Below are 26,199 nucleotides of genomic sequence, written 5' to 3'. Positions count from 1 at the left end.
TCTTCCAAGAGGAAGCTGTCAGACCGTCTGCCAACCTATGCTCTCAGCTAGGCAAGCTTTGTACTATCCAACATTATCCCGCCCTGTTTATTCCTGCCTGATACCTGTTGCCGACTTGTTTCTGGACCGTTTCTGCATTTGCTCCTCCGTCCTGGCCATCGCCCTGTTTTACCCTGTTTCCTGCCTGATACCAGTTGCCGACCTCTTTTCTGGACTCGTTACTGCCTTTGCTCCTCCGTCCCGGCCATCGGCCTGTTTTGCCCTGTTTCCTGCCTGATACCTGTTACCGACCTGTTTCTGGACCTTTTTCTGCTTTTGCTCCTCCGTCCCGTCCATCGACCTGTTTTGCCCTGTTTCCTGCCTTAATACCTGTTACCGACCTGTTTCTGGACTCGTTACTGCCTTTGCTCCTCCGTCTCGGCCATCGACCTGTGTTTGCCCTGTTTCCTGCCTTAATACCTGTTACCGACCTGTTTCTGGACTCGTTACTGCCTTTGCTCCTCCGTCCCGGCCATCGACCTGTTTTGCCCAGTTTCCTGCCTACTACCTGTTACTGACCTCTTTTCTGGACTCGTTACCGCCCTTGCTCCTCTGTCCCGGCCATTGACCTGTTTTGCCCTGTTTCCTGCCTGATACCTGTTACCAACCTCTTTTATGGACTCGTTACTGCCTTTGCTCCACCGTCCCGGCCATCGACCTGTTTTGCCCTGTTTCCTGCCTGATACCTCTTACCGACCTGTTTCTGGACTCGTTACTGCCTTTGCTCCTCCGCCCCGGCCATCGACCTGTTTTGCCTGGCTCTCTTTCTCAATAAAACTGAGTAAAATGAACGCTATTGGGTCCTGTCTCCGTTTCTGGCTTGAGAAGTTTATAATAATGAAGGAAAGATTCCAAGTTTGATTTACAATGTTTTCATTTATTTGAAACTTTTATTTAAAAAAAAATCTTGAGAAAGAGAAGAATTCAAGGAAATGTTTTCACGAGGCGCCATTCGGACGTTTGATCGGAATACAATTCCGCAATCCGGTCGAGATCGGCGTCTCTCCGATCGGGAACGAGAACGGCTAGGAAATCGGGAACCCGCCCGCCGGTTTTTCGATCGGAAACCTGCAAACGGAACGCTCGGGAACGTCCATTTTTCGTCCCTTCGGAGCAGAAAGCGTCCCGGTCGCTACGTCACGTTCCCGAAGGCGGCTTCGTCTTGCGTCGGTGTCGCCGTCGCATCCTGACGATCCACTGGACGGTTAGCTTAGCGAAGTTAGCCGCCTTGAAGAGCGCCATGAAGACGCCGCACAAGATGGCCGCCGAGGACCACGGGTTGGCCGTCACCACCTGAGAAGGGAAAAAAGCTTTCTTGGCTGAGAAAAAATGACGATATCGATTGCTGCCAAGCAGACTCCGTTCAATCTTTCTGTCAGGGTTGCCGTGGCGCCCCAATCGGCCCGTCAAGGAACCTCTGCCCCGCAAGACGTCCTGTTTCCTGTTGGTATTTCCTGTCCTGTATTGTTATAATGCAGTGATTTGAATTTTGGTTCTTTTTAGAGAACTGACTCTTTCAGATCACTAAAAAGAGCCAGCTCCCAAACGGTTCTTCAGATTTTTTTGTTCTTAATGATGGGGCGGCATTAGCTCATGAGGTAGAGCGTTCGTCTTGGGATCAAGAGGTAGCAGATTCGATTCCCGGCTCCTCCGTGTTATATGTCGAAGTGTCCTTGGGAAAGACACTGAATACCTAATGCCCCCAATAAAGAGGTAGGCGCCTTGTATGGATGACTTCCTATTGGTGTGTGAGTGTGTGTGTGAATGGGTAAGTGTGAAGCACATTGTAAAGCGCTTTGGGAGGTCTTCAGTGACTTGAAAAGCGCTATAGAAATGCAGACCATCTACATTTATTGTTCCCGTATATTTTTGTCCTGTTTAATATCAGTTTTCAGTTTCCAGTTTGGTTCCTGTTTATTATTCTCTCCAGTTTTCGTTCCCATCTAGTTTGTCCTGTTTATTTTTGATATCCTGTTTTGTTATCCATCCTGTCTGTCCGTCCTGTCCGGTATCGACCCCATTTGTCCGATAGCAACGCGGGCAATTGGTATAAATCTCGCCAGACTGCTGCCCAACGTGCATGACTCACCATGAAATAAAAGGCTTGAGTGAGAACGTCACGCGTTTGGGTCCTGATCCTGTTCTGGTTCATGACACTTTTGATCTTTAAAATAACTGCTGATCTTTTGCTTTTTGTAATAACTTATTTTTAGAAAAGTTTGTCGAAATGAGTAAAAATTGCGTAGTTTTTTTTTGCATTTCGTCATTTTTTATAGCAACGAAGAGTTTATATTTTAAATATTTATACTTTTGAAATTTCAGGGATTTTGTTTTGTGTGTAATATTCGAAAACTGTTGTATTTCACACATTCGCTTTAGTGCCGGGAAGTCTGGTCACAAGCTTGCCTCCCTTGACTTCACAGCATTGTACCTTTTGTGTTACAAAGTTTCACTTTTTTTATTGCGGATAAAGCCACCTAGCGACCGGCATTTTTCGCTTTAAACATGTGATTTCTGTCTAACCAATCAGATTCGTTTCCATGTATTCACGTGACTTCGTTTAAGCCGATCAGATGTGTTGTTTTACGCCTGTGTTTCCTGTTTCCTTCATTTAAAAAAACTGTGAACTAGATTGTCCTTGTTTTTTTTTTTCAATGGAGGGTTGCACGAATGCGAAATGGGTTTTTGGCGACGGGGAACCCACCAGTTGAATTTCTTGTATGAAGGGGTCTCGCCACTCGAAGACCACAAAGAAAAGCTCCTGACTCCTTTCCGCTTCCGGCCTTTTGTCGTTAAATTTCACCACCGCTGACTGAAAAAAAACACACAAGAAATGTGTCGAGTAGTTCCCTACTGCTACTTGGATGCATCAATTCTCATTCCGATACTGTCATGGTTGCCATGGCGCCCAACTGGCCGCGCCCGTGTGAGTCACGGTTCCCGTGGTGCCCAATTGGCCCCGTCGTGTGTGTCACGGTTGCCGTGGTGCCCAATTGGCCCCGCCCAAGTGTGTCACGGTTGCCATGGTGCCCAATTGGCACCTCCCGTGTGGCCCCAGCTGCAGCTCGTTGAGAGATTGACTTTCTGTTTATATAGAGCTCAGCGCTCTCTTGCTTCCTTTGTCAGCCCGTCAAACGAACTTCTGCCCCACAAGACGTGGGTTCTGACTCAATCCTGTTTTCCTGTGATATCTCCAGTCCGGTATTGTTCCCGTTTATTGTTGTCCTGTTTAATTTCTGGTTCCAGTTTAGTTTCCGTCTGGTTTTGTCCTGTTTATTATTTTCTCCAATTTTCGTTCCCGTCTAGTTTCTCCTGTTAATTTTCGATATTCCGTTATCTATCCTGTCTGTCACTTCCTGTCCGGTATCGACCCCATCCGTCCGATATCATATCGGGCAATTGGAATCAATCTCGTCTGTGATTGGGTCCTGTATCTGTCACACTGCTTCAACTCCGAGCAAATAATACTCAGCTACTCGAGAGCTCCCCTGGTGGACGGAGGACTCCAAAACACAGATGAGAAATAGCAAATCTAACCCGTGGAATTTGTGGCCGAAATTTCAATCGTCTGTCTGTCGCCAAACTCACTTCCTGTCGAAATTCCACCGTTCTGGAACTTTTGCCGGCCGTCCTCACCAAGGACATCTTGACCCAAGTCCGAAAACCGCCGGAGAAGGTCCACTTGGAGTAGTTCCTCTCGCAGTCCCTCATGAAATCGGATTTGTCGGAGCTGGAAAATTCACAGAATCGACAAAACTTGGTCCTTCCAGCCGGATTCAAAACCTTACATCTAAAATATTGTTGCATAGTTAAAATGTGTCGCTGAGTATGTCTTTACCACCGGTGGCATGAGTATTTCACACCTATTGCTTTTATTATTTTATCATTACTTTGATAATCATGCATTTAAGTGTGTCATGATTGCTGATTCGCAACTGCCCCGTTGATTGGTTCCCGGACTCTTTTAAAACCCCGTCTTCCAAGAGGAAGCTGTCAGACTGTTTGCGAACGTATACTTTCAGCTAGGCAAGCTCCGCACTATCCGACATTCTCCTGCCCATTTTACTCCTGCCTGATACCTGTTGCCGACCTGTTTCTGGACCCGCTTCTGCCTTGCTCCTCCTTCTCCCGGCCCACGTTTTTTTTCCCTCAAGCTGATGGGCTGGCTCCACCCATGGGCGTGCCAGGAAAGCCCCCCCGCCTCGATGTCTGAAATGGTCAAAACGTCCCCGAGCATTACTACGTCATCAGGGCCCCACTGCGTCTGGATAAGCTGATTAGACCTTTGTCCCGTTCCCGTCGTTCCTGTAAACAACATTTTCTACTAAGGTGCCCTGACCCCGCACCGCAGCTCAGCCAGTGATATCTTTTGCATTTAAATGTAATTTGTATTTGATCGTACAAAATCCTTTACAGTCAAATGTATAAAAATCTTTCAGCACGCAAATGGGTCCTGTCTTCGTTCTGGTCTTGACAAAGGCAGGGGGAGAGCCTTTTTTTGATGCCTTTTCTAAAGGAAGCCTTCTCTTAGTCAGTCGGGAATATACTCTGTGTTGTTTTAGTTTCTAACTTTGTAATAAAAGTCCTCATCTGTCAATTTTTTCAATAAATTGGTCCTTTGAGCCGGAATCATGAATTTCCAGCGTGAGTAAATTAAAAGTCTAGGTCTAGTTTGAGTTCTAAATTTAATGTTAATTCTCACCGACGCAAGCTGGAAAGTCACAGCTATAAGATTGTTCTTCAATCACTTGGTCCTTTGAGCCGGATCGAAGATTTTGCAGCTTGAACGAATTAGAATTCAGATTTTAGTCCTGATCCAGAGCAGGGAAAGCTGGTTAGCAGATAGCGTGCTAGTTAGCTCCTCATCTTTGCAGAGGGTCGCTAAAGCTATAAAATCAAGGTAATGGTGCTAAAGTCCTGTCGGGTATGGTTAGAAAAAAAATCAAGGGCAAATCCTGATCCCGAGCACTGAAACCCCGATAGCGGTCCGCATGCTAATTAGCGGTTAGCATTTTTGTCAGCGCGCTTATTAGCGTGACCTAACCTGTGCAGCAGGTCACTAAAGCTAGCGAATAGCATGTAGGTGATGGCGCTAAAGTCTTCTTGGGTCTGGTTCTGACTCCACTGCATGAAAATCAACTCTTTTCGACGGACATCCGACGGTCCCCGGACCACCACGACTCGTGTCCGATTGGCCGAGAGCCCGTCGTAGGTCACTTCCTGCGTGACGCAGTCGCTCTTTTGCGGTTGGCCAGGATCCACCAGGGGCGGGACGTGGGCGTGGTAATTGTGGCGGCAGCTCAGCAGTCGGGCGTTGCCGGGATACAAGGCGATGCCTACAAAATCCATCGAAACCTTTTTTTTTCTAGTCGATTGATCGGTCGATTAATCCGATTAACTCAATTAGAATCTTGTGTTTTAGCATGAAGCCGTTAACATTTGCCCATTAGCATTTAGAAGTAGCATGACTCATTAGCATCTACTTGTTAGAATGTTGCCGTAAGCATAACTCGTTAGCACAAAGCCGTTAATATTTGCCCATTAGTTTTAGAAGTAGCATGACTCGTTAGCATCTACTCGTTAGCATGTTGCTGTAAGTATAACTCGTTAGCATGAAGCCGTTAACATACGCCCATTAGCATTTAGAAGTAGCATGACTCATTAGCATCTACTTGTTAGAATGTTGCCGTAAGCATAACTCGTTAGCACAAAGCCGTTAATATTTGCCCATTAGTTTTAGAAGTAGCATGACTCGTTAGCATCTACTCATTAGCATGAAGCCGTTAACATATGCCCATTAGCATTTAGAAGTAGCATGACTTGTTAGCATCTACACGTTAGCATGTTGCCGTAAGCATAACTCGTTAGCATGAAGCCGTTAACATTTGCCCATTAGTCTTTAGAAGTAGCATGGCTCATTAACATCTACTCGTTAGCATGAAGCCGTTAACATATGCCCATTAGCATTTAGAAGTAGCATGGCTCGTTAGCATGTTGCCGCAAGCATAACTCGTTATGAAGCCGTTAACATTTGCCCATTAGCATTTAGAAGTAGCACGACTCGTTAGCATTTACTCGAATGCATGCAGCCGTTGGCATGACTCTCTAGCATCTATTCGTTAGCATGTTGCCGTAAACATAACTGGTTAGCATGAAGCCGTTAACATTTGCCCATTAGCGTTTAGAAATAGCATGAATCGTTAGCATCTACTCATTAGCATCTTGCTGTAAGCATGACTCGTTAGCATGAATCCGTTAACATTTGCCCATTAGTATTTAGAAGTAGCACGACTCGTTACCATCTACTCGTTAGCATAGCATGAAGCCGTTAACATATGCCCATTAGCATTTAGAAGTAGCATGACTCGTTAGCATCTACACGTTAGCATGTTGCCGCAATCATAACTCGTCAGCATGAAGCCGTTAACATTTGTCCATCAGCATTTAGAAGTAGCACTACTCGTTAGCATTTACTCGAATGCATGCAGCCGTTGGCATGACTCTCTAGCATCTACTCGTTAGCAGGTTGCCGTAAGCATAACTCATTAGCATGAAGCCGTTAACATTTATCCATTAGCATTTAGAAGTAGCACGACTCGTAAGCATCTACTCGTTAGCATGAAGCCGTTGGCATGACTCGCTAGCATCTATTCGTTAGCATATTGCCGTAAGCATAACTCATTAGCATGAAGCCGTTAACATTTATCCATTAGCATTTAGAAGTAGCACGACTCGTAAGCATCTACTCGTTAGCATGAAGCCGTTGGCATGACTCGCTAGCATCTATTCGTTAGCATATTGCCGTAAGCATAACTCGTTAGCATGAAGCCCCAACTAATTATTCAATTATGAATTTGACAACAACAACGAAAAGATTGTTTTTCTGCAAAGTAAAGGAATGAACCAATGAAACGAGTTCGAAGAAACGCCTGCGACCTACCGGGCGGCGCAAAAGCGTCCACTTCCTGGTACGTGACGGACATGACGGGATGTCGGAGCTTCTCTAGGAAGTCGGAGATGGTCTGGTAAGCCAAGATGGCCGCCACGCCCGTTAGCAAAAGGTAAACGGCGATGAGCGCCACCGTCAGGACGTTCTTCAAACACGCCTTGGTCACGCGTGTCGACGACGTCGCTCTCGTCTTTTCGTTTTCCTCCTCTGAAAAATCGTAAAAACGTACAGGCTCTATGTATCCACTGTTAGGGCTGTGACTGAGGATTATCTTAAAGCCCCAGTGTGAATATTTGACCAAGTCAAAAGTTACCTGGCGACAAGCTCCGGTCCTGGTCCTGGTCCCGGTCTTCTGCAACGTCGCCGAAAAAATCAGGCGACCGCATTTCTTCACAGTGGTTGTCGTCATCGTTGAACTGAAAAAATGGATTACGTCCACTTCAACAAAAAATCATTTCCTTCTCACTTGATTTGGATCCTCAAAGGTTACGGTCCGTAACTTCAAAAATATTCTATTTTTGTTGTGGATTAATGAAGTCGGAGCTTATCGACCTAATGAGGACACATTTGTTTGGACAGGAAATTCCAGGCTTGTTTCTCCTGAGTTTAAATGTCTGGAACAGCTTGCAAGCTGATGGGAATTTGGCTGGGTCAGGCCGACTCCAACGATTTTCTTGGGAATCGCGTAATTTTGGAGAATCGAAAGAGGACGAAAACGTTCTGAAAAAAAGGTTGTCAATTCCTGGAAGCATGCACTTTGAGAAAATCAAGCGCGTCATCGCAAAAGGACGCACTAAGCAACATGTGTTATTCCTGACGTGATGTGTCTGCTCCGGAGGGTATAAGAAAGCTGATTGTCTCTTAGACGAATGAGAACGCTGTTTGAACGCTAACGAATATCAATAAACAACTTCTCCCTCTCCATCAACTTCCCTGCTATTTGTGCATATTTCTGGGGCGAGGCGGATACACGGTCTGCTCCGAAACTTTCTGACGGCCATCTTCTGGCTGAAATCATCATTGCAGCCTCGACAAAGACGCTTACGTGTCGTGTGCACGAAAGTGTCTCTCTAAGATGCGCTCGGATAAACTCTTCTTTTGTCGTCTCTTTTAAGCTTCAGGTTGGTATTTGGACTGTCTTGGTAACAGTCTATTTCTTACTTTCACCATTTTCATCCTATAATTAAAAAAGACCTCGAGTATCGTCCCCCCTCCTTTCGTCCAGCTTAATGCACTATATATTAAAAATATATATGAAGGCTCTTTGAACTCAGTTGGACATTGTGAACACTTTTTAAGGACACCTCAACCTACGCACCTCACCTTTAACAGATTACAATTAGATACATCTTCATTGTCATTGATTAGTTGGGGCAATCAAGGAGAAACATGTCACAAAGGACTTTAAGGGACAGTGTGTAATATTTGCCCATTTATATATACTCATATTCAGGCATACTTTTTTTTCTTCTCTTTTTTTGCTTTTCATCTCGTTTGTTTTTTAAAAAATCGTTTTTATCTTTATTTCTGTTTCTGCTTTTTCCTTTGTATTGTTTTCTTTCTATTTTACATCGTTTCCCTGATTTCCCTTTTACTTTCCATTTTCCTTTTTTTCTTTCCCTTTTTTTTCTCTTTTTTTTACTTGTTTCTTTTCCCCCATTTGTCTTGTTTTTTGTTTTATTTTATTTCCTTTATCCTTTTCTTTTTTCTCTCTATTTTACTTTTTCTTTGTTTTTCATTTTTTTTTTATTCGTCTTTCTCTTTTTTCCTGCCTGTTTTTTAATCACCTTTTCTCCTTTATTTCTGTGTTTCCTCTCTTTTTTCCTTTGTTTTTTCTCTTTCTGTCATGATTACTGATGTGACTCAGCTGTGCCCGCTCCTTTGCCGCCAACTGACGTGGGTTCTGATTGGCTCGCGATCAATATTTATATCCAGTCCTGTCTGTCCCCTTTTGTCAGTCCGTCTGCAAACCTTAGTAAACACTAGGCAAGCCTCTTTTGACCCCGACTCCCACCTGTCAAGTTTTTTGCTCCCGTCTGTCCCCGGCTTCGATTGGTGTTTTGATCCTGACCACCTCTGATCTCCCGTCCGGGCTTTCGACACGCTTTTTCCGTCCCTGACACTGCCATCACTCGCCACGTAAGATCCATTTTCGCTTTCGGAGCACAATCCAAATATCTGTCTTTCCCTTTCTCTTTCTTCCAAATAAAACTTGTGAGAAACGCAACGCAAGTGGGTCCTGTCTCCGCTCTGGTCCTGACACTTTCTACTTGACCATTTTCCCCCTTTAAGCTCTAATTTACTTTTTCTTTCTTTTTTTCCCCATCTTGATAATTTGTTTTTAAATCTTCTTTTTCCTCTTTCTTTACGTTTGTCTTTTTTTCTAATTTTTTTACTTTTGTCTCTTTAACCCATTTTCTTCATCTTTTGACTTTTCCTTTCTTGTTTTTATCTTCTTTTTTGTTTTTTAGAAAAATGCTGGTCTCTTCGAATCTCCGTAGAGTGTGTTCTTCCTTGTGCTTTTTATCACTCGTCTTCGCTTGCGCGACACAATACTACACAGGTGTCAAACAGGCGGCCGGCGGGCCAGATCAGGCCCGCTAAGGGATTGAATCCGGCCCGCGAGACAACACTCAGAGAAGCGCAAGAGAAAAACAAGCTGCAGGTTGAAATATGTCAACTTGATGTTGCCAAAGCCAGGTGCCTCGAACAAAAGACACTGTACTTGTATTTCTTTCTCTCTCTCTCTCTCTCTCTCTCTCTCTCTCTCTCTCTCTCTCTTTCTTTCTTTCCTTCTCTCTCTTTTCTACCCCTTTTCTCCCACTCTGTCTCTCTCACTCTCTGTGTCTCTCTTTTTTCTCTTCTTTGTCCCACCCTCTCTCCTTCTCCCTTCCTCTTTCTCTTGTTTCTTTATCACTTTTTCTTTCTCTTTAATCTACAGAATGTTTGTTCTATCGTGTGGCCCCCTGCAATACGGTGACATTGAGTGCTTAAATATGACACACTGCCCCTTTAATTTAAATCATAAAATAGGTGCAATTACGTCGTGAAAGGGGAAAAGGCTTAGCCCGCGTTCCACGTGACTTTAAATTACTTTTACTTCGCTTTGGCAAACAAGTCAAGTCGCGTTTATTGGTGCAGTCCTTTGAGTTTATTTTAAGGATTATTTGGGGTTATTTTTAGAGTTAAACGAGATAAGAATAGTAATGTAAAACCTGAAAGACAACTTAGAAATATGGTAACGTGCAAAATAAATATTGGTGATCCTCTTTTGACTTTGATACTGTCTTTGATACCTGTATTGGACTTTAGTGCAAAACAAGACTGCCTTCATTCGAAGCATTGAATTCATTTAAAATAAATGTAATTTAAAACAATTTTATTTGATATTTTGGGGGGGTTTGAAGAGGAATTTACAGGTTTTCTTTCAGGAAGCGCCTTTTCCTGCGCGCGTGCGGATCACATGACGTCAAGTAGGACACATTCCAATTCCTTTTACAATTATATCGATTTAAAACAATTATAAGTATACATTTTAAAAGATAAGAAAATAGAAACGTAAGCATCTTTGTTTCTAAAAGTGTTTTGTGCATGAAAAAAGGACGTACCTCTCGGTAAGTGCTCTCCTTTCCGAGCATCCCGTCAACTCCTCTTTTTTCACAACAACACCCTCCCTCAACTTTTTGTCAACATTTTCAAAACTCGAAATATATATTTTTAGAAAGATTAGAAACGTTTTAAATGGAAAAATAAAGCGTTCCGTCGTGACAGAGACGGACGCAAATTAAAAAAAAAAAAGTGGGAAGGGAGGTCTTCCGTTCCTTTCGCTTCTTCTCTTTCCTGTCAGGGGAAAACGTCAAAACACAATTAACATCAATGGCGACATTAATCGCAAGTGTAACGTTAGAATTCACCGTTTGTTCATTTTCTGGTCACAAAATAGTCTCTAACGCGTTTAATATTCACCAACGATGTACCGGACGCCTGCGTGTGGAAATGGAGCGCATCCTTGCTCGACACCGCGACGCTCATTTGTCGGCTCCAAATGATAGCGCTCGATTTGTGTACCGGCTCGTTCAAATATGACATGTAGTGTCGTTTTTATTTTGTTCCTCTCTAGAAAAAAAGGATAAAGGGAAAATGAGGGGAAGAGACAGACATAAGAATGATTAAAAGGTTAAAATAATTATCAAAATGTAGAGTCAAGTCAAGTCATCTTTATTTGTATAGTTGCAAATACATATTATACATGGTTACACATATTTACAAAGAAAGACGGCACACAGAGAGAGTTTTCAAAGCTTCAATAATAATAATATAACTTTCATCCCAAACCGTGGGCAGTTAATGGTAGCAACACAGTAAACGGGTCAGGTAAAAAAAAAATAAAAAATACCATACTTGTAAAAATCACGGTAAACCATCCTCATCTTCTTCCTTAGAACTGAAGCCATCAAAGTCGTCTTCCTCAGTGTCGGAAAGAAACTTTGTCATTTAGACGTCGTCCCACGCTCCCACAGCCTCACTCGCGCTGTCACTGTTGCTGTAACTCTCATCCACTCCTGATTCTGTGCCCTCCTCTCCGTCACGCAGCAGACCGGCTTTTCGGAACCCGTTGGTGATGGTGGATTTTTTGATGTGCCTTTCTTTTTGCATTTTGCATGATGAGGGTATGTTTACGCTGATTTAATTTATGCACAAGCCAAGAAGTTGCAGTCTTCCTCGGCGCATATATTCCAGCGGTCTAAATCTTACCTTTTGTACTCGAGCGCCGCTGGCGGCCGTTAGAAAAATGACATAAATTGGCCGCATCACTGAATAAGCCGCAGGGTTGAAAGTTTGGGGAAAAAGTAGCGGCTCATAGTCCAGTTTTTACAGGAACTATTTTAAGAAAATAAATCTGCCCCTGTGTGAAAATGCCGGCTATCTTTGTTCATTTTCCCCCTTAAGAAACGAGCATGCATTGTTAGGAGCATGAAGTTTGTGTTTGGTTCATGGAGTCAGATAACTCATTTGAATAATTGGGTGAACGATACATTTTAATACAGTTTTTTCCCTAACACTATTAAAAAAAGACAGGAAGTTATTTACAATTTGCAAAAGTGGTATCTGCAGCTTCAACGGTTCTAAAAAGGACAGGGAGACGTCTTTTCTGCTGAAACAATTTAACAAGTAGCAAGAACTAGGAGATCAGAAACACGTATAATTTAAAAGTAATAGCTCATAAAACAAGAAAGGAAGCCATTTACAGTGCGCAAAAATGGCTTCTTAGGTCATGAGGAGGCCTCGCCGGGTGCACAACATGTCCTGCTTCTTTTGGTTGCGCTCGGTCGCCATCTTGGATTGTCTCTCTTGCCTGAAAATGCAGAAATGCCTCCACATTTAGCAGCTCCCGTGTTTTTTTTCCCCTCCCACCGAAACGCGTTTTACAGTACCTGGTTTGCACTTGGTGCTTTTTGTAGTTTTTCTTGCGAGACTCCGCCAGGAAAGATTTGTCGGCGGCCGCCGTCTTGTCCTCGCCGAACGGCTTCAGTTTGCCTTCGGGAACAAAAAACGGGTCAACTGCTTGCAAAATGAGCTTGTGGCGTGCTCAGATATACAGATAGAGGGGAAAAAGAGTGGGAAAATGAGAAAAACGGGAACTATAAAGAGTCAAGGGAGGATACATGATTAACAAATTGGAATGAATCAAAAGGCAAGAAAGAAAATGAAGGAAGCCACAGGACAGAAAAATAAGGACAAAGAAAAAGAATATAAAAAGGAAAAAATAGGAACTGAAATCAACAACAACAAACCAAAAGAGTAGAGCCAGGCCGTGCAAATAAAAGCAGTTGGAGAACAAGGGCGACGCTGTAAAAAGTGAGCACAAATCCAAAGCAAAGGAAGCCGTTTTCTTACCCGTGTGGGGCTTATAGGTGAGGGGACGAGACAAGCTAGCCTTCAAGTCAAAGACCTTCTTCTCTTGCGTTCGAGGAGTGCTCATGCTCCCGTCTCCCATGAACACAAATGGAGCTTTTATTGTGAAAGGGGAAACAAAATCATTAGCCCTCCGACAGTGTAAAGTAGGCTTCAACGTATTTGCTCAAAAGTGTGTATTTCTAATCAGATTGTATCCCGTTTCTTTGTCAAAAATGTTGGTACCGTCCCAGGGGGGAGGGGCAGAGGGAGTTTCTTTTTCCTGTTTCTTTGTCCACCCCATTGTGACTTCAATAAAGTACAGCGCAGCGGGGGAAGGGTTTTAGAAAGGGCGCGGCCGTCTGATTCGGACTTTTCCATAGCCAAGATAGGACAGGGGCTTTAAACTCGCAACTAGCGTATTGTTTTTTTCCCCCACAAGAAATAAGAAAAAACGTTTGAAAAAAAGTGGATCATTCACTGTAATGACACCACCCGACCATCGGAAAAATAGGGGGCGCTAATGCATTGAAAACGCAAGTTCCGGACCAACCAACAGGAGACCAACCAGTGGCCATGGCGCATCTCACACAGGGTAAAAGGGAAATAAGACACAAAGGAGTCAAAGTTATGAGAGTGTTGTGGAATGTGGATGATAACTAATGATAAGTACGTGGGCATCTGGTGAAGGTCGTGGGATGACATTGTTTCAAGAGGTCACTAACTGATATGCCGGGGCGGACGACCTTCAAGAAATATCTTAACTATTTGAGAACACTATAAAAGCCAACGCCGAGCTTTGAACGTGTCCTGAATGCAATAAAGCGGGTTCCCTTTTTGACATATCTCCTCTCTGCATATTTTTTTGTGGCGACGCCCTAAAAGAGGCCCTTCAGTTGAGGTTTTTTTTCTACTTCGAGTCCGACAAAAACATTTTTTCTTTAAAAATGGAGCGCCAGCGTGTGTTTTGACGAATTGATTTCATTATTTCAAAACAATATCCACAACACGGGGCGAGAACCTTTTAGACCCCAAAATTGAGAGCCATATATATATATATATATATATATATATATATATATATATATATACATATAAATAATGTATGCATTAAGAAGAAATTCAAGAATACATTCGCACTTTCTTATTGTGGACCGTTTGGTGGTTTAACTATAAAAAAATCTATAAAACCGCTTACTTTTGGAGAAATGTGCGATAGACACATTTGAGTTCCGAGCCACGCGTTCTGCTCAAGTACATGGAAAATCAAAAACAACTCCACCAGGTCTCCCTCGGGTTATTTCCAATCTTCTTGCCGTTTTGTTTCCTATCATTTTTTGTTTAAATGTATGCTGCAGGGCCTCTCTGCTGATTTTGGGTTCCCTCCATGTTCTGTGGGCTTAATGTTCTGTGTCAGGTTGGGAAGAGCAAAGTGGAATGACTGCCAGTGTCTTCTCGACTCTAGCTTCCTCCCACGAGGAGGACGGGGCTTCCGTATAGGATCTGAGTAGTGGTTTGTCACCGGGCGCCTTTGAAGATTGGTTAAAGTGGCATTCGGTTTGGTCAACGTTTATTCAGGGGCGAAAATTTGACCGAAAACTATTGAAGGATTTTTTAAATTATTTTTTTTTATTTGACTTTAAGGGATTTAATATACCGTATTTTCCACACTATAAGGCGCACCTAAAAGCCTTTATTTTTTTCAAAAACTGACCTTGCGCCTTATTATACAGTGCGCCTTATATATGGATCAATATTAAGTCGCAAAGTCTTGCAACTAAGGCAAGCAGCCGCCGACTCGATTTTCCCCCGAACGCCAAGTAGTATGCGGTGTATGCTGGGATTTATTTACCGGCGTTTCATTGGCTAACCAATGTGTCAATTATCATTTGAATCAGTCACTATTGGCTAAAGTTATTAGGAGGTAAAGGAGGCGGATCCTTTTTATCATTTACAGGCTCGCATAGGCTAAAGGGGCGAAACAAAGCCTGCAATTGAAAAAGATGAATGTGAATAGCAAGTTTGGTTGTCTACGGCATAGATAAAACATGTTTTACTATTCTGTATTTGTAAATATTTTACTCTCCTGGATTGACTACACTCACGGATATAAGAGGACCATGGCTGCACATTATTATTGAACGCAACGACTTCGGTGAGCTACTCCGGCTATATATTTTCCCAGTATCTTGTTTCAGAGTGATATCGATGTTTCTGTGATGGGTCTTTTTTAAATTCAACTCAATTCCAAGTGTTTATTGTCATATGCACAGTAAAGTTGCGAGCGAAAAAGAAAATAGAAACTAAGGAATGGTTGGCATTTCTTGAATCCCAAGACTTGAACCTTCCGAATGATATTTGGAACGATGCATTTGAGTGATTGGTGACATGGTACAGACACTGTTTCCGTACATGTCTGAGACACGTATTTGCTTCTTTGCAAGCTTTCGGAATGTTAAGGGGGTAAGAAGTTGGACTGAACTATCTGACTGTTTTGTCCACGTTCCCATTGTAGCGCCTTATAATCCGGTGCGCCTTATGTATGGAAGATATAGGACCAAAAACTATTTTTAGGGGGTGCGCCCTATAACCCGGTGCGCCCTATAGTGCGGAAAATACGGTAATACAAATTACACTTGTTGAATGCAGTAGTGATTTTTCACAGGGAAGGCTTGGGGTCAGTGTGGCCTAGGCAAGAAGGATGTTTACAGAAAAAAAATAACAAGAACGGGGACAAGGGTTGACGCGGGAAAAGGAGACAAGTGTTCTGATAAGCTTTGTTGGTGTGAGTCCTTTAGACATGGCGGCGCCTTTCGGCGAGGAGGTGGCGACTAGGTGGAGGCCACCTGAGGAGTCTGCCACATGGAGAGTTCCTGGCCCCCCGAAGTGTGAAAAAAGACGGAAGAAGAGAGACAAGAGATGGGGGGGCTCGACGAAGACTAATTCGACAAAAATTCAGCTAAATTCGATAGAATTCACTTAGCTAAATACTTTAAGAAAATAAATCTCCCCCCGTGTGAAAATGCCTGTCTCTTGTCAATATTTTCCCTAAATTAAAAAAACGAGCATGCATTGTTAGGAGAATAAAGTTTGTGTTTGGTTAATGGAGTCAGATAACAAATTCGAACAATTTGGTAAACGCTACATTTGTAATATAGTTTTTTTTTCCCCAACACTATAGCGAATATTTAATATTTTTCAATTGCAATGAGACAAAAAAAATGTGTGTATTTCGGTGAGGTGCCCTTACTCGAAAATAATTTGGAGTTGTTGTTCAAGGGCGTGCTGGTGGCGGCCATACGAGCCGGCGTCTTCGCCAGCGACATCTTGTGTTCGTTGTCGGGCATGGCCTCCGAAAACCTGCGCACAGAAAAATAACATGGCTGCTGGATAAGGAACTATTCCATTGGTCTGTGATAGGGGTCAACAACCTATGACACGTGTGCCACTGCTGGCACGCGATGGGTTAACCAATGGCACGAGAGCGCACAACAAAATACAATAATAATTTTTTTTTGTAAAGCGCATTTTTACCTGAAATTTAGACATTTTCAGTCGCGAACTTTGTTGTTTAGAGGCTTTACGTTAGCGCCTCTCCTCCTCTGCTTCGTGTGTCTCCGCAGCGCCTCACAGAGGAGAGACCCTTGTTTTAACCCAGCAAACGAAACACAAGCGTGCGATAAATGAACCAATCATGACGGCCCCTTGAGCGAAAACATCTCGTTCTTTCCAGCCAGCTTGGGCAGACGAATGAGGCTTTGTGCAAAAAATGACCGTGTTGTTTTGTGCATTATGCCTCGAGAGCGTTGTACCTCGCACTGCAAGTGTTAAACGTCATATTACGAGACGAAACATGAACATGAATTCAAGGATGAGGCATTAAAATGCGCAGTGTCCAGGTATGGCAAACAAACACTGACCCTGAAAACCTTTGTCACTGCTAAAAACGCCACCACTGAAGCAAGCTATCACATTGCTCACTGCATAGCAAGGCAAAGAAAACCATTTACTGATGGCAAATATTTTAAAGAAGCGCGCGTGCATTGCTGCCGTTTTTTCAAGTTTTAATATTTTCTGCAACAAGATATCATTGATGAATGGTACGGTAGCTGACCATATTACTTGTTTTTTGATTGTAGTTAATAGTTGATGAAGAATGGTCGATTCTGGTTAATTCTTGTGGTAAAAAGTTGTAGTCAGAATGGCTACAGGCTTTTCCACATGTTGTTCACATTCATATTTTAGTTGATTGATGAACAAGAATAGAGGAAAATAAATTGGTCAGTTATACCAGTGTTTTTCAAACTGTGTGCCGTGAGACCTTGTCTAGTGTGCCGCTGGAATTTGCCCAATTTTATCTTTCCAAAAAAATCAATATTCAGTATTTTTACCATCTTCAGACGAGGAACTGTAATAGTCATCCATATCAGTAGATTTTTATATACAAATTTTCTACTCGAGGTAGCGCAGTACATTTAATAATTTGTTTAATGACGCGGTTTAAGATTGCACTGTAAAAATAAAAACATAAAGCACATGTTAAAGTCAATCATTGTTAAGACTATTTCGTGGCCATATTTACCCAAATAAAATACATATATATAGTTAAAATTGAATCATACCAAGAGCAGATTTCCTCACGTCCTCCATGTGATGTTGTTACGAGGGAAAGAGACCCCGCCCACAACATGGGCGTCATTTATTATACTTCAGGGAGAAAGTTCACATGAGCATTTCACAATAAAAGAATATAAGATTGATAAACGTACAAGAGATGCAATTAGACTGATTATTGAAACATTACTTCATGTGTGTGTGTATGAGAAACATTGTTTTTATATTTAGTAATATAAAAACAAGCTAATTACCTTGAGACAGAAATTCAAGAGATTTACTTTGAAAACCTGACAGCACATCATTTTATTTTAAGTATTATTTTTGTATTATCTATTATCTGCTTATGAGGTAGTACAGTGAAATATTTGACCCAACTTCATTTTCAAACATCTTCGACGGACGGTGTGCCTCAGAACGGTTTTATAAATAAAAATGTACCTTGGTTCAAAAAGGCTTGAAAAACACAGAGTTCTACGATTTCAATGTACATTCATGTTGTATATTGGGATTGGTGTAAAATGAAAACTCTGTTGAATATTAAATAATGTTGTGCAAATCATTAACAGTGTTCTGGTTTGCCCGCGTCTCCGCGTCCTAGACCCATGATTTTTGCTGGGGACGCATAGTGTCGAATCAACGTGCGTCCCGGGGACGCAACTTTTTTGACACAAAATTGTCATTATTACCCGATCACTTTTTTTTAATTTTTAACAAAGATTTACCGCACTCCAAACTTTTCGTCAGGCAGATCCGCCATTGTTGTTTCGGTCTGGCCGTTCGAGTTTTCGTCCGCGCGCCGATCTCGGCAAACGAAATCTCGTTTCTTTGAGATGCCGTCATTGTTGCGGTGGTTGTCGTCGATTTAAGGTAAAAATCAACACAAAATTGGTCATTTCTTCAGTGTCAGTAATAAGTCGAAACGTAATGCCGAAAGTGATAACAACGGCAAGATTTCCGGCACAAAAAAACGGCGGAGACATTTTTTGGAATATTGCTAGGAAAACACGGGAGGCAAGGAAAACACGTGTGTTGAAGCGAACGAGTCAACGAAAGACAATAAACAAAATAATACTCCTAAGCAAGATAAGGACTTTTCTGCCAAAATGGACTCAATTATATTCCTGGTGACACTATGAGGAGGATGATAATGGATTGGACCTTGAGAAGGCAATACAACTGTGGCGTGACAGCAGACCACGAAGAATATATGAACTGAAAAATCTGAAGTGATAACTGCTTTGTATTACCAATTAACTGTGATGATTAAAACTGCATGAATAGACTAATATTTCAGCAATATTATTTTGTATAATTTACAATATTGTGAACTGAAAAATCTGAAGTGATAACTGATTTGTATTACCAATAAATTGTGATTAAAAACTGACCCCTGCTCTATGCGGACTACCGTTTACAAACCAGAGAACATTTCTGGACATGCCCAACCCCCATAAAATTGGACTTAAAATGGAAGTCTATGTTTAAGGCGATACCATCGCACGCACCAGGATTTGAGCCTGTGCTCCCTCGGGAAAACTATTTTTCATAATGCACTTATGGCCAACATTCATGGACCTGGCTACAAGTTTTCTGTGAATGCCATTTTTGAAAAACAGTTTTACCAAGAAATGAAATTTCATGTCATAAAATGCTTCTGAAGTATCAATGTAACGGATATCGTTTTGTGATCGCAAAATGAGAGCTATTTCGTTCCTACTTTTCCCAAATATTCGCCATCAGTAAATGGTTTTCCATGCTTTGCAATGCAGTGAGCAATGTGATAACTTGTTTCGGTGGTGGTGTTTTTAGCAGTGACAAAGGTTTTCAGGGTTGGTGTTTGTTTGCCATACCTGGACTCTGCGCATTTTAATGTCTCATCCTTGAATTCATGTTTCGTCTCATAATGACGTTTAACACTTGCTGCGCCAGGTACAACGTTCTCGAGGCATAATGCACAAAACAGCACGGTCATTTTTGCACAAAGCCCCATTCGTCTGTCCACGCTGGTGTGTTTCGTTGGCCAGGTTAAAACACTGATCTCTCCTCTGCGAGGCGCCGCGCAAACACACACCAACACAAGAAGCAGAGGAGGAGGGGGGCTAACGTAAAGCCTCATAATAACCCAGCGCGCAACTGAAAATGTCTAAATTTCAGGTAAAAATGCGCATTTTAAAAATATGATCATCATCATCATCATTTTACCGCATGCTCGCGTGCCATTGGTTAAACCCCCGCGTGCGCGTTATAGGTTGCCGACCCAAAGCTGTTAGCTTTCCCTTTCCGACGCCGCCTCAGTCCATTCCAGGACGCCATCAAAATCCAGCGAGATCCCCCTTTTGGGCTCGACTGACTTTCCTCAGAATCAGATTTCATCATTTTCCTAAAGCTTCGAGTTTGTTTTGTGCGAGGGCCGTTCGACTGCCCTTATTGGCCGGTGTCGTGAAAACCCGCTTCTGATTGGCCGATGCCGTTGCACCACAAATGTGACCATTCTTATTGGCCAAACACTCCAAGAACAAACCGGAACAATGCATTTTTGAAAAAAAGCGCAGTGTTTTGCGATTACACGATCACGATATCAATGCGAAAGCTATTTTCTCAACACTTGGCCATCGGGATTCGATACGTGCGGGTCGCGGTCCGGGGAAACGAATCGGAGACGAGTACGCCCCGATGTAGACCCCGCCCACCGACCTGACGTTGATCCTCCTCGTGGACAGGACCGTGGGCTTGAAGACCGGGTCTCGGTTTTTGTCCGCCATCTTCTTTGCTGGGTTTTCGTTGGCGGTTTTGTTCCTGTGGACCGCCGGACTGAACAAGCAAGCGGCGGCGGGCTGAAGGGCCCGTCCACATTTAGTACGCAGAATTGAGGAAATGACGAAGGGATTTTGAGGTCTACCTGGAGCGGTTCCTTTTTGGCCACTTTCTTCCTCTGAACGTAGGCGTCGATGGACTCCATCTTGTTGAACTGGGCCTCGTGCAGTTTTTGAAAGTCTGGAAAAAAAAAAAAAAAAAGTCTTGATGGTTTGCCTTCGTCGCGTCGTGGAGTCCCCCGCGTTTCCATTAGAAGGGGGCCCCGATATCGGTATCGGCATTCTCGATTTATTCAACGGGCCCGTTATTTCGGCTCAGATAAAGCTGAGCCCCGCCTTTCCGTCTCGGACGCTACCCGCTCTGCGCCTTCTGATTGGATAAGCGGCCGGGGGAGGAGCCACGGAAGCAGGAGAAATAATGGATTTTGTGAAGGAAAAAAGTAAAGAAAGAAATGTAAGAAAAATAGAAATTACATGAAAAAAGGGGGGGAAATGAAAGCAAAACTAAAAAGAAAAACTAAATGGAAAAAAAGGCAAGAAAAGGAAAAAAAATAATCTAGGGAAAATAAAAATAAAAAGGGGGTAGTCAAAAAAACAAAATAAAATAAAAATGACCCCGGAAAAAGCAAAATAAAAAAAACTTGGAAAGGGAAAAAATAGTTGCCACAAATGAAACTACAGTAAGCTGGAAAAAAGGAGGGAAAGGGGGGGAACAACGCAAGAAAAAAGGTCTTCACCAAAAGAAAGGAAAACACCTAGGAAAAAAAAAGGAAAAAAGGTTTTGAGGGTACCCGTAGCAGCACGATAGCCAAAAATCATATCAGCTCTCGCTAGGCCTCATTACAGGTCCAATAATGACCAATTTCTCAAAGAAAATGCAAGTTGATGTATTTTTTGCTTAATATTCAAATCGGTACCATTTTGTTTTTAATGGATGCCAAGTTTCTTTTCTACCAAGAGGCTTCCGAATACTACACACTGTCCCTTTAACAGGAGCAGTTAAGGAAGGGATTTTAGTGTAAAAGGAGCACTTAGAATAGAATATACCTTTATTGTCATTGTTACAACATGGGTTGAATATATCGTGACAATAAAATTGGACGTGGCACTCCAGGTCCACGTTTTACAGTGAGGTTAAAGAAAACAAAGATAAAGGAACAAAACTTACTGGGAGCGACTGGTTTCAGGGCGCTCATCTTGGCTTGCCCATCTTTACAGCGAGGAATCCTCGTCTTCTTCACAACATTTTCTACACAAAAAGACATATTTAGCATACATGTCCAGGGTGGACACAGAATTCAGGGGACAACTCCATACAAACTCATATTAGCTGCCGTTTGTCACCGGGGAAGAAGAAATGCGATGGCGGCGCAAGGCCACCAGAGGTGTGTCCGCGTCATTTCATTTTCTAATCGAGTCAAGACTGCCGGCTAACAATTTCGAGCATTTACAAGAACTTCCCCCAAAAGTCCATTACTTTTCAACCTTGAAAACGCGTCATTAAAATTCAAGCATTTAAGGATTTCAAGCACCCGTACAAACCCCGTATGTAGCTTACAATTGCAGGAAGTACTAATACATGTCCAGAACGACGACATAATCAACACACTAATACACATTTCGTAGTGCCCTGCTTGGCATGCCTCAAAGGACAACGCCATACAAACTCATGCCAGCTGCCGTTAATCACGACGGAAGAAATGGCTAAGTCAAACCACCAGAGAGCAGCGTCAGCCTCATTTTCAAGCAGACTTGTTCAGAAACACGGCAACAATTTCAAGCACTTCACCCAAAATTCAAGCCCTTTTCAACCCTTGGAAACCCGCCATTGAAAATTAAGCTTTTCCAAGGATTCAAAGCACCCGAACAAACCCTGCAAATCGTAACAGCTTCTAATAAACTAGCGAGTGTCCATGTGGCCCCGCCCAAGTTCCTAGGGTAACTATGACATGATCAAGGCACCATGAAAATTAAGGTTTGAAGTGTAAATAAGACTTTACATAGTTCCCTGAATATAGTATGCGCCTGTCCTGTAGGGGGCGATGACGCTTCATGGGAAAAGGCTGTAAAAACTAATGCCAGTTGCTGTTGCGATGGAACGGCACACTCGGGTCCCCATTTTTCTGCTTCGTGCTATTTTTATAACGCTTGGCACTCTAGCTAGGGAAAACCTTAGCTTGTGAGCTGTTACAAGCACAGATTTCAAAACGGGGTTATTTAGGCTCCGATGCTTTCACTCGCTCCAAACCTAGTTACCCATTCCGTACCTTCTGATGAGATATCTGACTGGAGGCGAAGCAATTGCTTTTCCGACTCCAGACCAGAATCAAGCCGTAGGCAATATTCAGATGATCAAAGTCCGTGCGATTAAAAGATAACGTAAAACATGGAGTAAACTTGTTTATGGTAATCACGTTCAGGTGGAGACTAATCTATTAGCTCTTATCATAACACTAATTCCTCGAGTGTGTGTATTTGATTGAGAGAGCATAAAATGCACATTCAGGTGAAAGTGATTAGCAGACCATGACAAGAGTTGGTGGATCTGGCTCTAAAATTAGCTCTTATCATACCACTAATTCCTCAATCAAGTGTGTGTGTGTGTTTGAGTGAGAGAGCATAAAATGCACATTCAGGTGGAAGTGATTAGCAGACCATGACAAGAGTTGGTCGATCCGGCTCAAAAATTAGCTACACAAACATTTTCTTCTTTTTCCCTGTTTTTTCTATATATTTTTTTTAATTCCTTTGAAAAAAAAAAACAACATTGTGTTTATTTATTCCTAGCTGTTACTTTTTTCTTTTTGTTCTCCATTTACTATTTTCCTTTGTTTCTTTCCATTCTTTTTTTCCTGGCTTTTTTTCTAAATTTTTCCTTCTTTTTTTCTCTTCCTTTTGTTTCGTTTTTTTCTCAGCTTTCCACTACTTTTTCATTTTGGTATTTTTTTCTTTTTCGTTCCATTCCCCCCTTCCTTTAAGTCATTTTGTGCATAATTTTACATCATATTTGGTCATGTTGGGATTAAAGAAGCAAAAACAACCCGAGGAGCCGTTTGGGACCCGAAAGAGCCGGTTCCTTTGAGTGAGCCGAGCCGAAGAAGCCGGTTCTCGAAAAACTCTACTGACTTTACTCTACTTCGTTCTACTTCGACCTTGACTTCAAAATACCGCATTTAGAACCCAGCATCAGAGGAACCCGTGTATTTTGACCTTCATGCACTGTCACTTTGACTTAATTGGCTTCTTAATTAGCAATTTCGAGCCCTCGTTTTTGTGCGCTGGCTAGATTTTCTTGTGCGCTGAGAATGTGCGGGCAGAACATTGAACCTGACCTGCTTCATCCTTGGCTTTCACTGGATTCCTGTGGCCTGGAAATTCCAGCACGACGCCACTATGGGACTTTCTCGACGAAGAGGACAATCGCAACTTTTTGCGAGCCTGGACTTCCGGAGTGGCCGGTTTTGGGGGACTCATTATGGTGGATCTGGCCTCCCCGCTTGCTTGCAGAGGATTGGTTTTGGTCGATGCCTCCCGTTCCGACGTGGATTCCGAATGGGGCCTCTTGGCTTTTCCTCGACGTGGGTCGACTAACACCGAGGAGGTCTCTTTCTCCAGTTGGGGTTCCAAGTCAGCCTCCACGTCTTCTATCTGAAAAAAATAATAATAAAAACACCTATAAGGAATGCAATGATGAGTCCAACAGTGCCACCTGCTGGTATGGGGTAAGGTTTGATTTGGCTTTAGACTTTGCGACAGGAAGGTGAGGGTTTTTGGCAGTATACAACGAGCTGTCAACGGTAAAATACGATCTTAAAAAGTTAAAAAAGTGAATTTGAAACATTAAAACCACAGCTGACAAATTTCTCAACATGCACAGTAATGTGATTGATGTTGTCAAGCTGTTTTGATTTATTTTCGTTTTGTTTCTGTCGCCTTTTATGTTAGTTTTGCCGGACGTTGCATGTTGTGCTAAAATGCTAATTCCCCTTATAGAGATCAAAGCCAGCAGAGAAGCTTACCACGTGTTGTGTTGTGACTCATTCAATTGCAGGTAAATTGTACCCGTTTTTATACTCATTATTGTTATTATTTCCATTTTCTCACATATATATAAAAAGGATGATGTTGGTTGAAATTCGGACTAAAGAAAAATATGTTGAATTCATTGTAGACGTTAAAAAACCACTATACGATCTCTTGTTCAAAGTATCTTGTTAAAATGGATGTAAACATGTATTGTGATGGTTGATATTCTGAAATGTATTTTATGTAAACTGAAAATCTAGCTCTTTGATATATTTTAAGGCAGTCTACAAGAGCTGTCATTGAGATCAAAGCCAGCAGAGAAGCTTACCATGTGATGTGACTCATTCATTTGCAGCAACGATAATAAAAACATTATCATCCAGTCCAGCATGAATGCGGATCTTTGGTGGGACAGGTACACCGCGGTTACACACAGATAAATGGAGATTTTTTTTTCATGCTTTATTGAATTTTCATATCGATGACAGTCAAATTACAGTGGGACCTCGCTACTTCGCGGTTCCACGGTCGCAGGTTCAGAGCTACGCGGGTCTAAAAAATAATAATAATAAAATAAAAAAATATATTTTTAAATTTTTTTATGCATTTTTGTAGGCGCGTCGCGGATTTTCACTTTTCGCTAGTGATTTTGGTCCCCACTAATCGGGTCTAAAAAATAATAAAAATTAGGCATTTTTGAAGGGGCGTCGCTACTTCTCAGATTTTCACTTTTCGCGGGTGGTTTTGGTCCCCATTAACCGCGAAAACCGAGGGATTACTGTATAGCATTTAAACTTATTTTAAAAATAATAATAATAATAATAACACGGGACTTGTGTGTTATTAAGCGTATCCTAGTAGCGAAAGTATTTATTTCTCTATTTAAAAAAAGCGATATTGACATAAACTGTCAAATGAACATGCATTTATTTTTAAATATTCGTCGGTTGATTTGACGTAACATCTCCGTTTGAACAGAGTGGAAAACATCCCAAAAAAATGAAGTTACCTTGTTTTGCTCCTCTTGTTTTTGAAGACGTTTGATGGCTTTTCGGAGCTTGTCCGCCTGTTTGAACAAATTCGACGAATATTTACGATTTACTTTTCCATTCGCATTCGAGAAGGCGTCCTTGTTAGAGCGTTAATGTGACTTTCTCTTACCTTCATGTTAGCTTTCAGACCTAGCTGTTTGGCTAAGTTGCGTAGCTCTACATAAGTCATGGAATCCAAATCCATTTTTGATGGAAATGAGAAACAAGGTATACAAAAAATAAGCAAGAAGGAAGAAAGAAATGCGATCACAGCGCTTTCCTCGCTTCCCTAACAGACTATGATTTAAAAGAGAGGACGGGCTCCTGATTGGCTGAACGCGCTTGGCAAAAAAGGCTCTCGTCCAATTGCAAACGGGGATTTCAGCAAACCCTCAGCCAATCCAAAAGAGAAATGTTCGGCTGTGTTTTTTTCTAGAATGAAGTGTAGGAGGACTACGGCCCGCGGGCCATAGGTGGCCCGACAGCCTTTTGAATCCGGATCTTTAAAGCAAACTGGTTCTATTATCATGAACTATTGAATAAAGTATTATTGGTAAGAAAAGAGTATTTCCATCGTAATATTTTCTTATTACTTCTGTTGTATTTTTGTTGGATTTCCATCGTAGTAGTTTCTTGGTACTTCTGTTGTTTTTTTCGTCGAATTTCCACAGTATATTTTCTGTTGGATATCTGTAGTATTTTCTTAGTATTGTAGGAGTTTTATGTTTGTTTTATTTTGTAGTGTTACTGTAGTATTATTTGTTAGTATTTTGTGGTAATTTTGCTTTGTGCTAAATTTGTCCCTGCTGTCCCTTTGTGTGTCTACAAC

General features: G+C 42.2%; 2 protein-coding genes across 3 annotated transcripts; both read right to left on the bottom strand.

The window, feature by feature from the left end:
- Window positions 1-895: 895 nt before the first annotated feature.
- On the bottom strand, window positions 896-10,982 carry pacc1 (proton activated chloride channel 1). Of its 2 annotated transcripts, XM_088354427.1 has the most exons (8): window positions 10,903-10,982; window positions 10,597-10,828; window positions 7,302-7,404; window positions 6,980-7,195; window positions 5,084-5,375; window positions 3,628-3,769; window positions 2,744-2,851; window positions 896-1,332 (listed from the first exon to the last, which is right to left on the bottom strand). In XM_088354427.1, the coding sequence occupies exons 2-8, from the start codon at window positions 10,624-10,626 to the stop codon at window positions 1,177-1,179; spliced, it is 1,047 nt and encodes a 348-aa protein (XP_088210553.1). In that variant the 5' UTR covers window positions 10,627-10,828; window positions 10,903-10,982; the 3' UTR covers window positions 896-1,176. The 2 variants fall into 2 exon arrangements, with proteins under 2 accessions (XP_088210553.1, XP_088210554.1); XM_088354428.1 differs by having other exon boundaries at window positions 10,597-10,946.
- A 1,183-nt stretch (window positions 10,983-12,165) lies between these two features.
- On the bottom strand, window positions 12,166-25,720 carry nusap1 (nucleolar and spindle associated protein 1). Its single transcript, XM_088354390.1, has 10 exons — window positions 25,501-25,720; window positions 25,349-25,405; window positions 23,646-23,961; window positions 21,482-21,562; window positions 20,400-20,494; window positions 20,195-20,334; window positions 16,134-16,243; window positions 12,887-13,000; window positions 12,424-12,526; window positions 12,166-12,344 (listed from the first exon to the last, which is right to left on the bottom strand). Exons 1-10 carry the CDS (start codon window positions 25,573-25,575, stop codon window positions 12,257-12,259), a joined length of 1,179 nt encoding a protein of 392 aa, XP_088210516.1. The 5' UTR covers window positions 25,576-25,720; the 3' UTR covers window positions 12,166-12,256.
- Window positions 25,721-26,199: the final 479 nt, after the last annotated feature.

This window comes from Urocampus carinirostris, chromosome 15 (assembly GCF_059441175.1).
Source record: "Urocampus carinirostris isolate Australia breed hairy pipefish chromosome 15, RoL_Ucar_1.0, whole genome shotgun sequence".
NCBI lineage: Eukaryota > Metazoa > Chordata > Actinopteri > Syngnathiformes > Syngnathidae > Urocampus > Urocampus carinirostris.
This window is presented reverse-complemented; position numbering and strand designations above follow the sequence as displayed.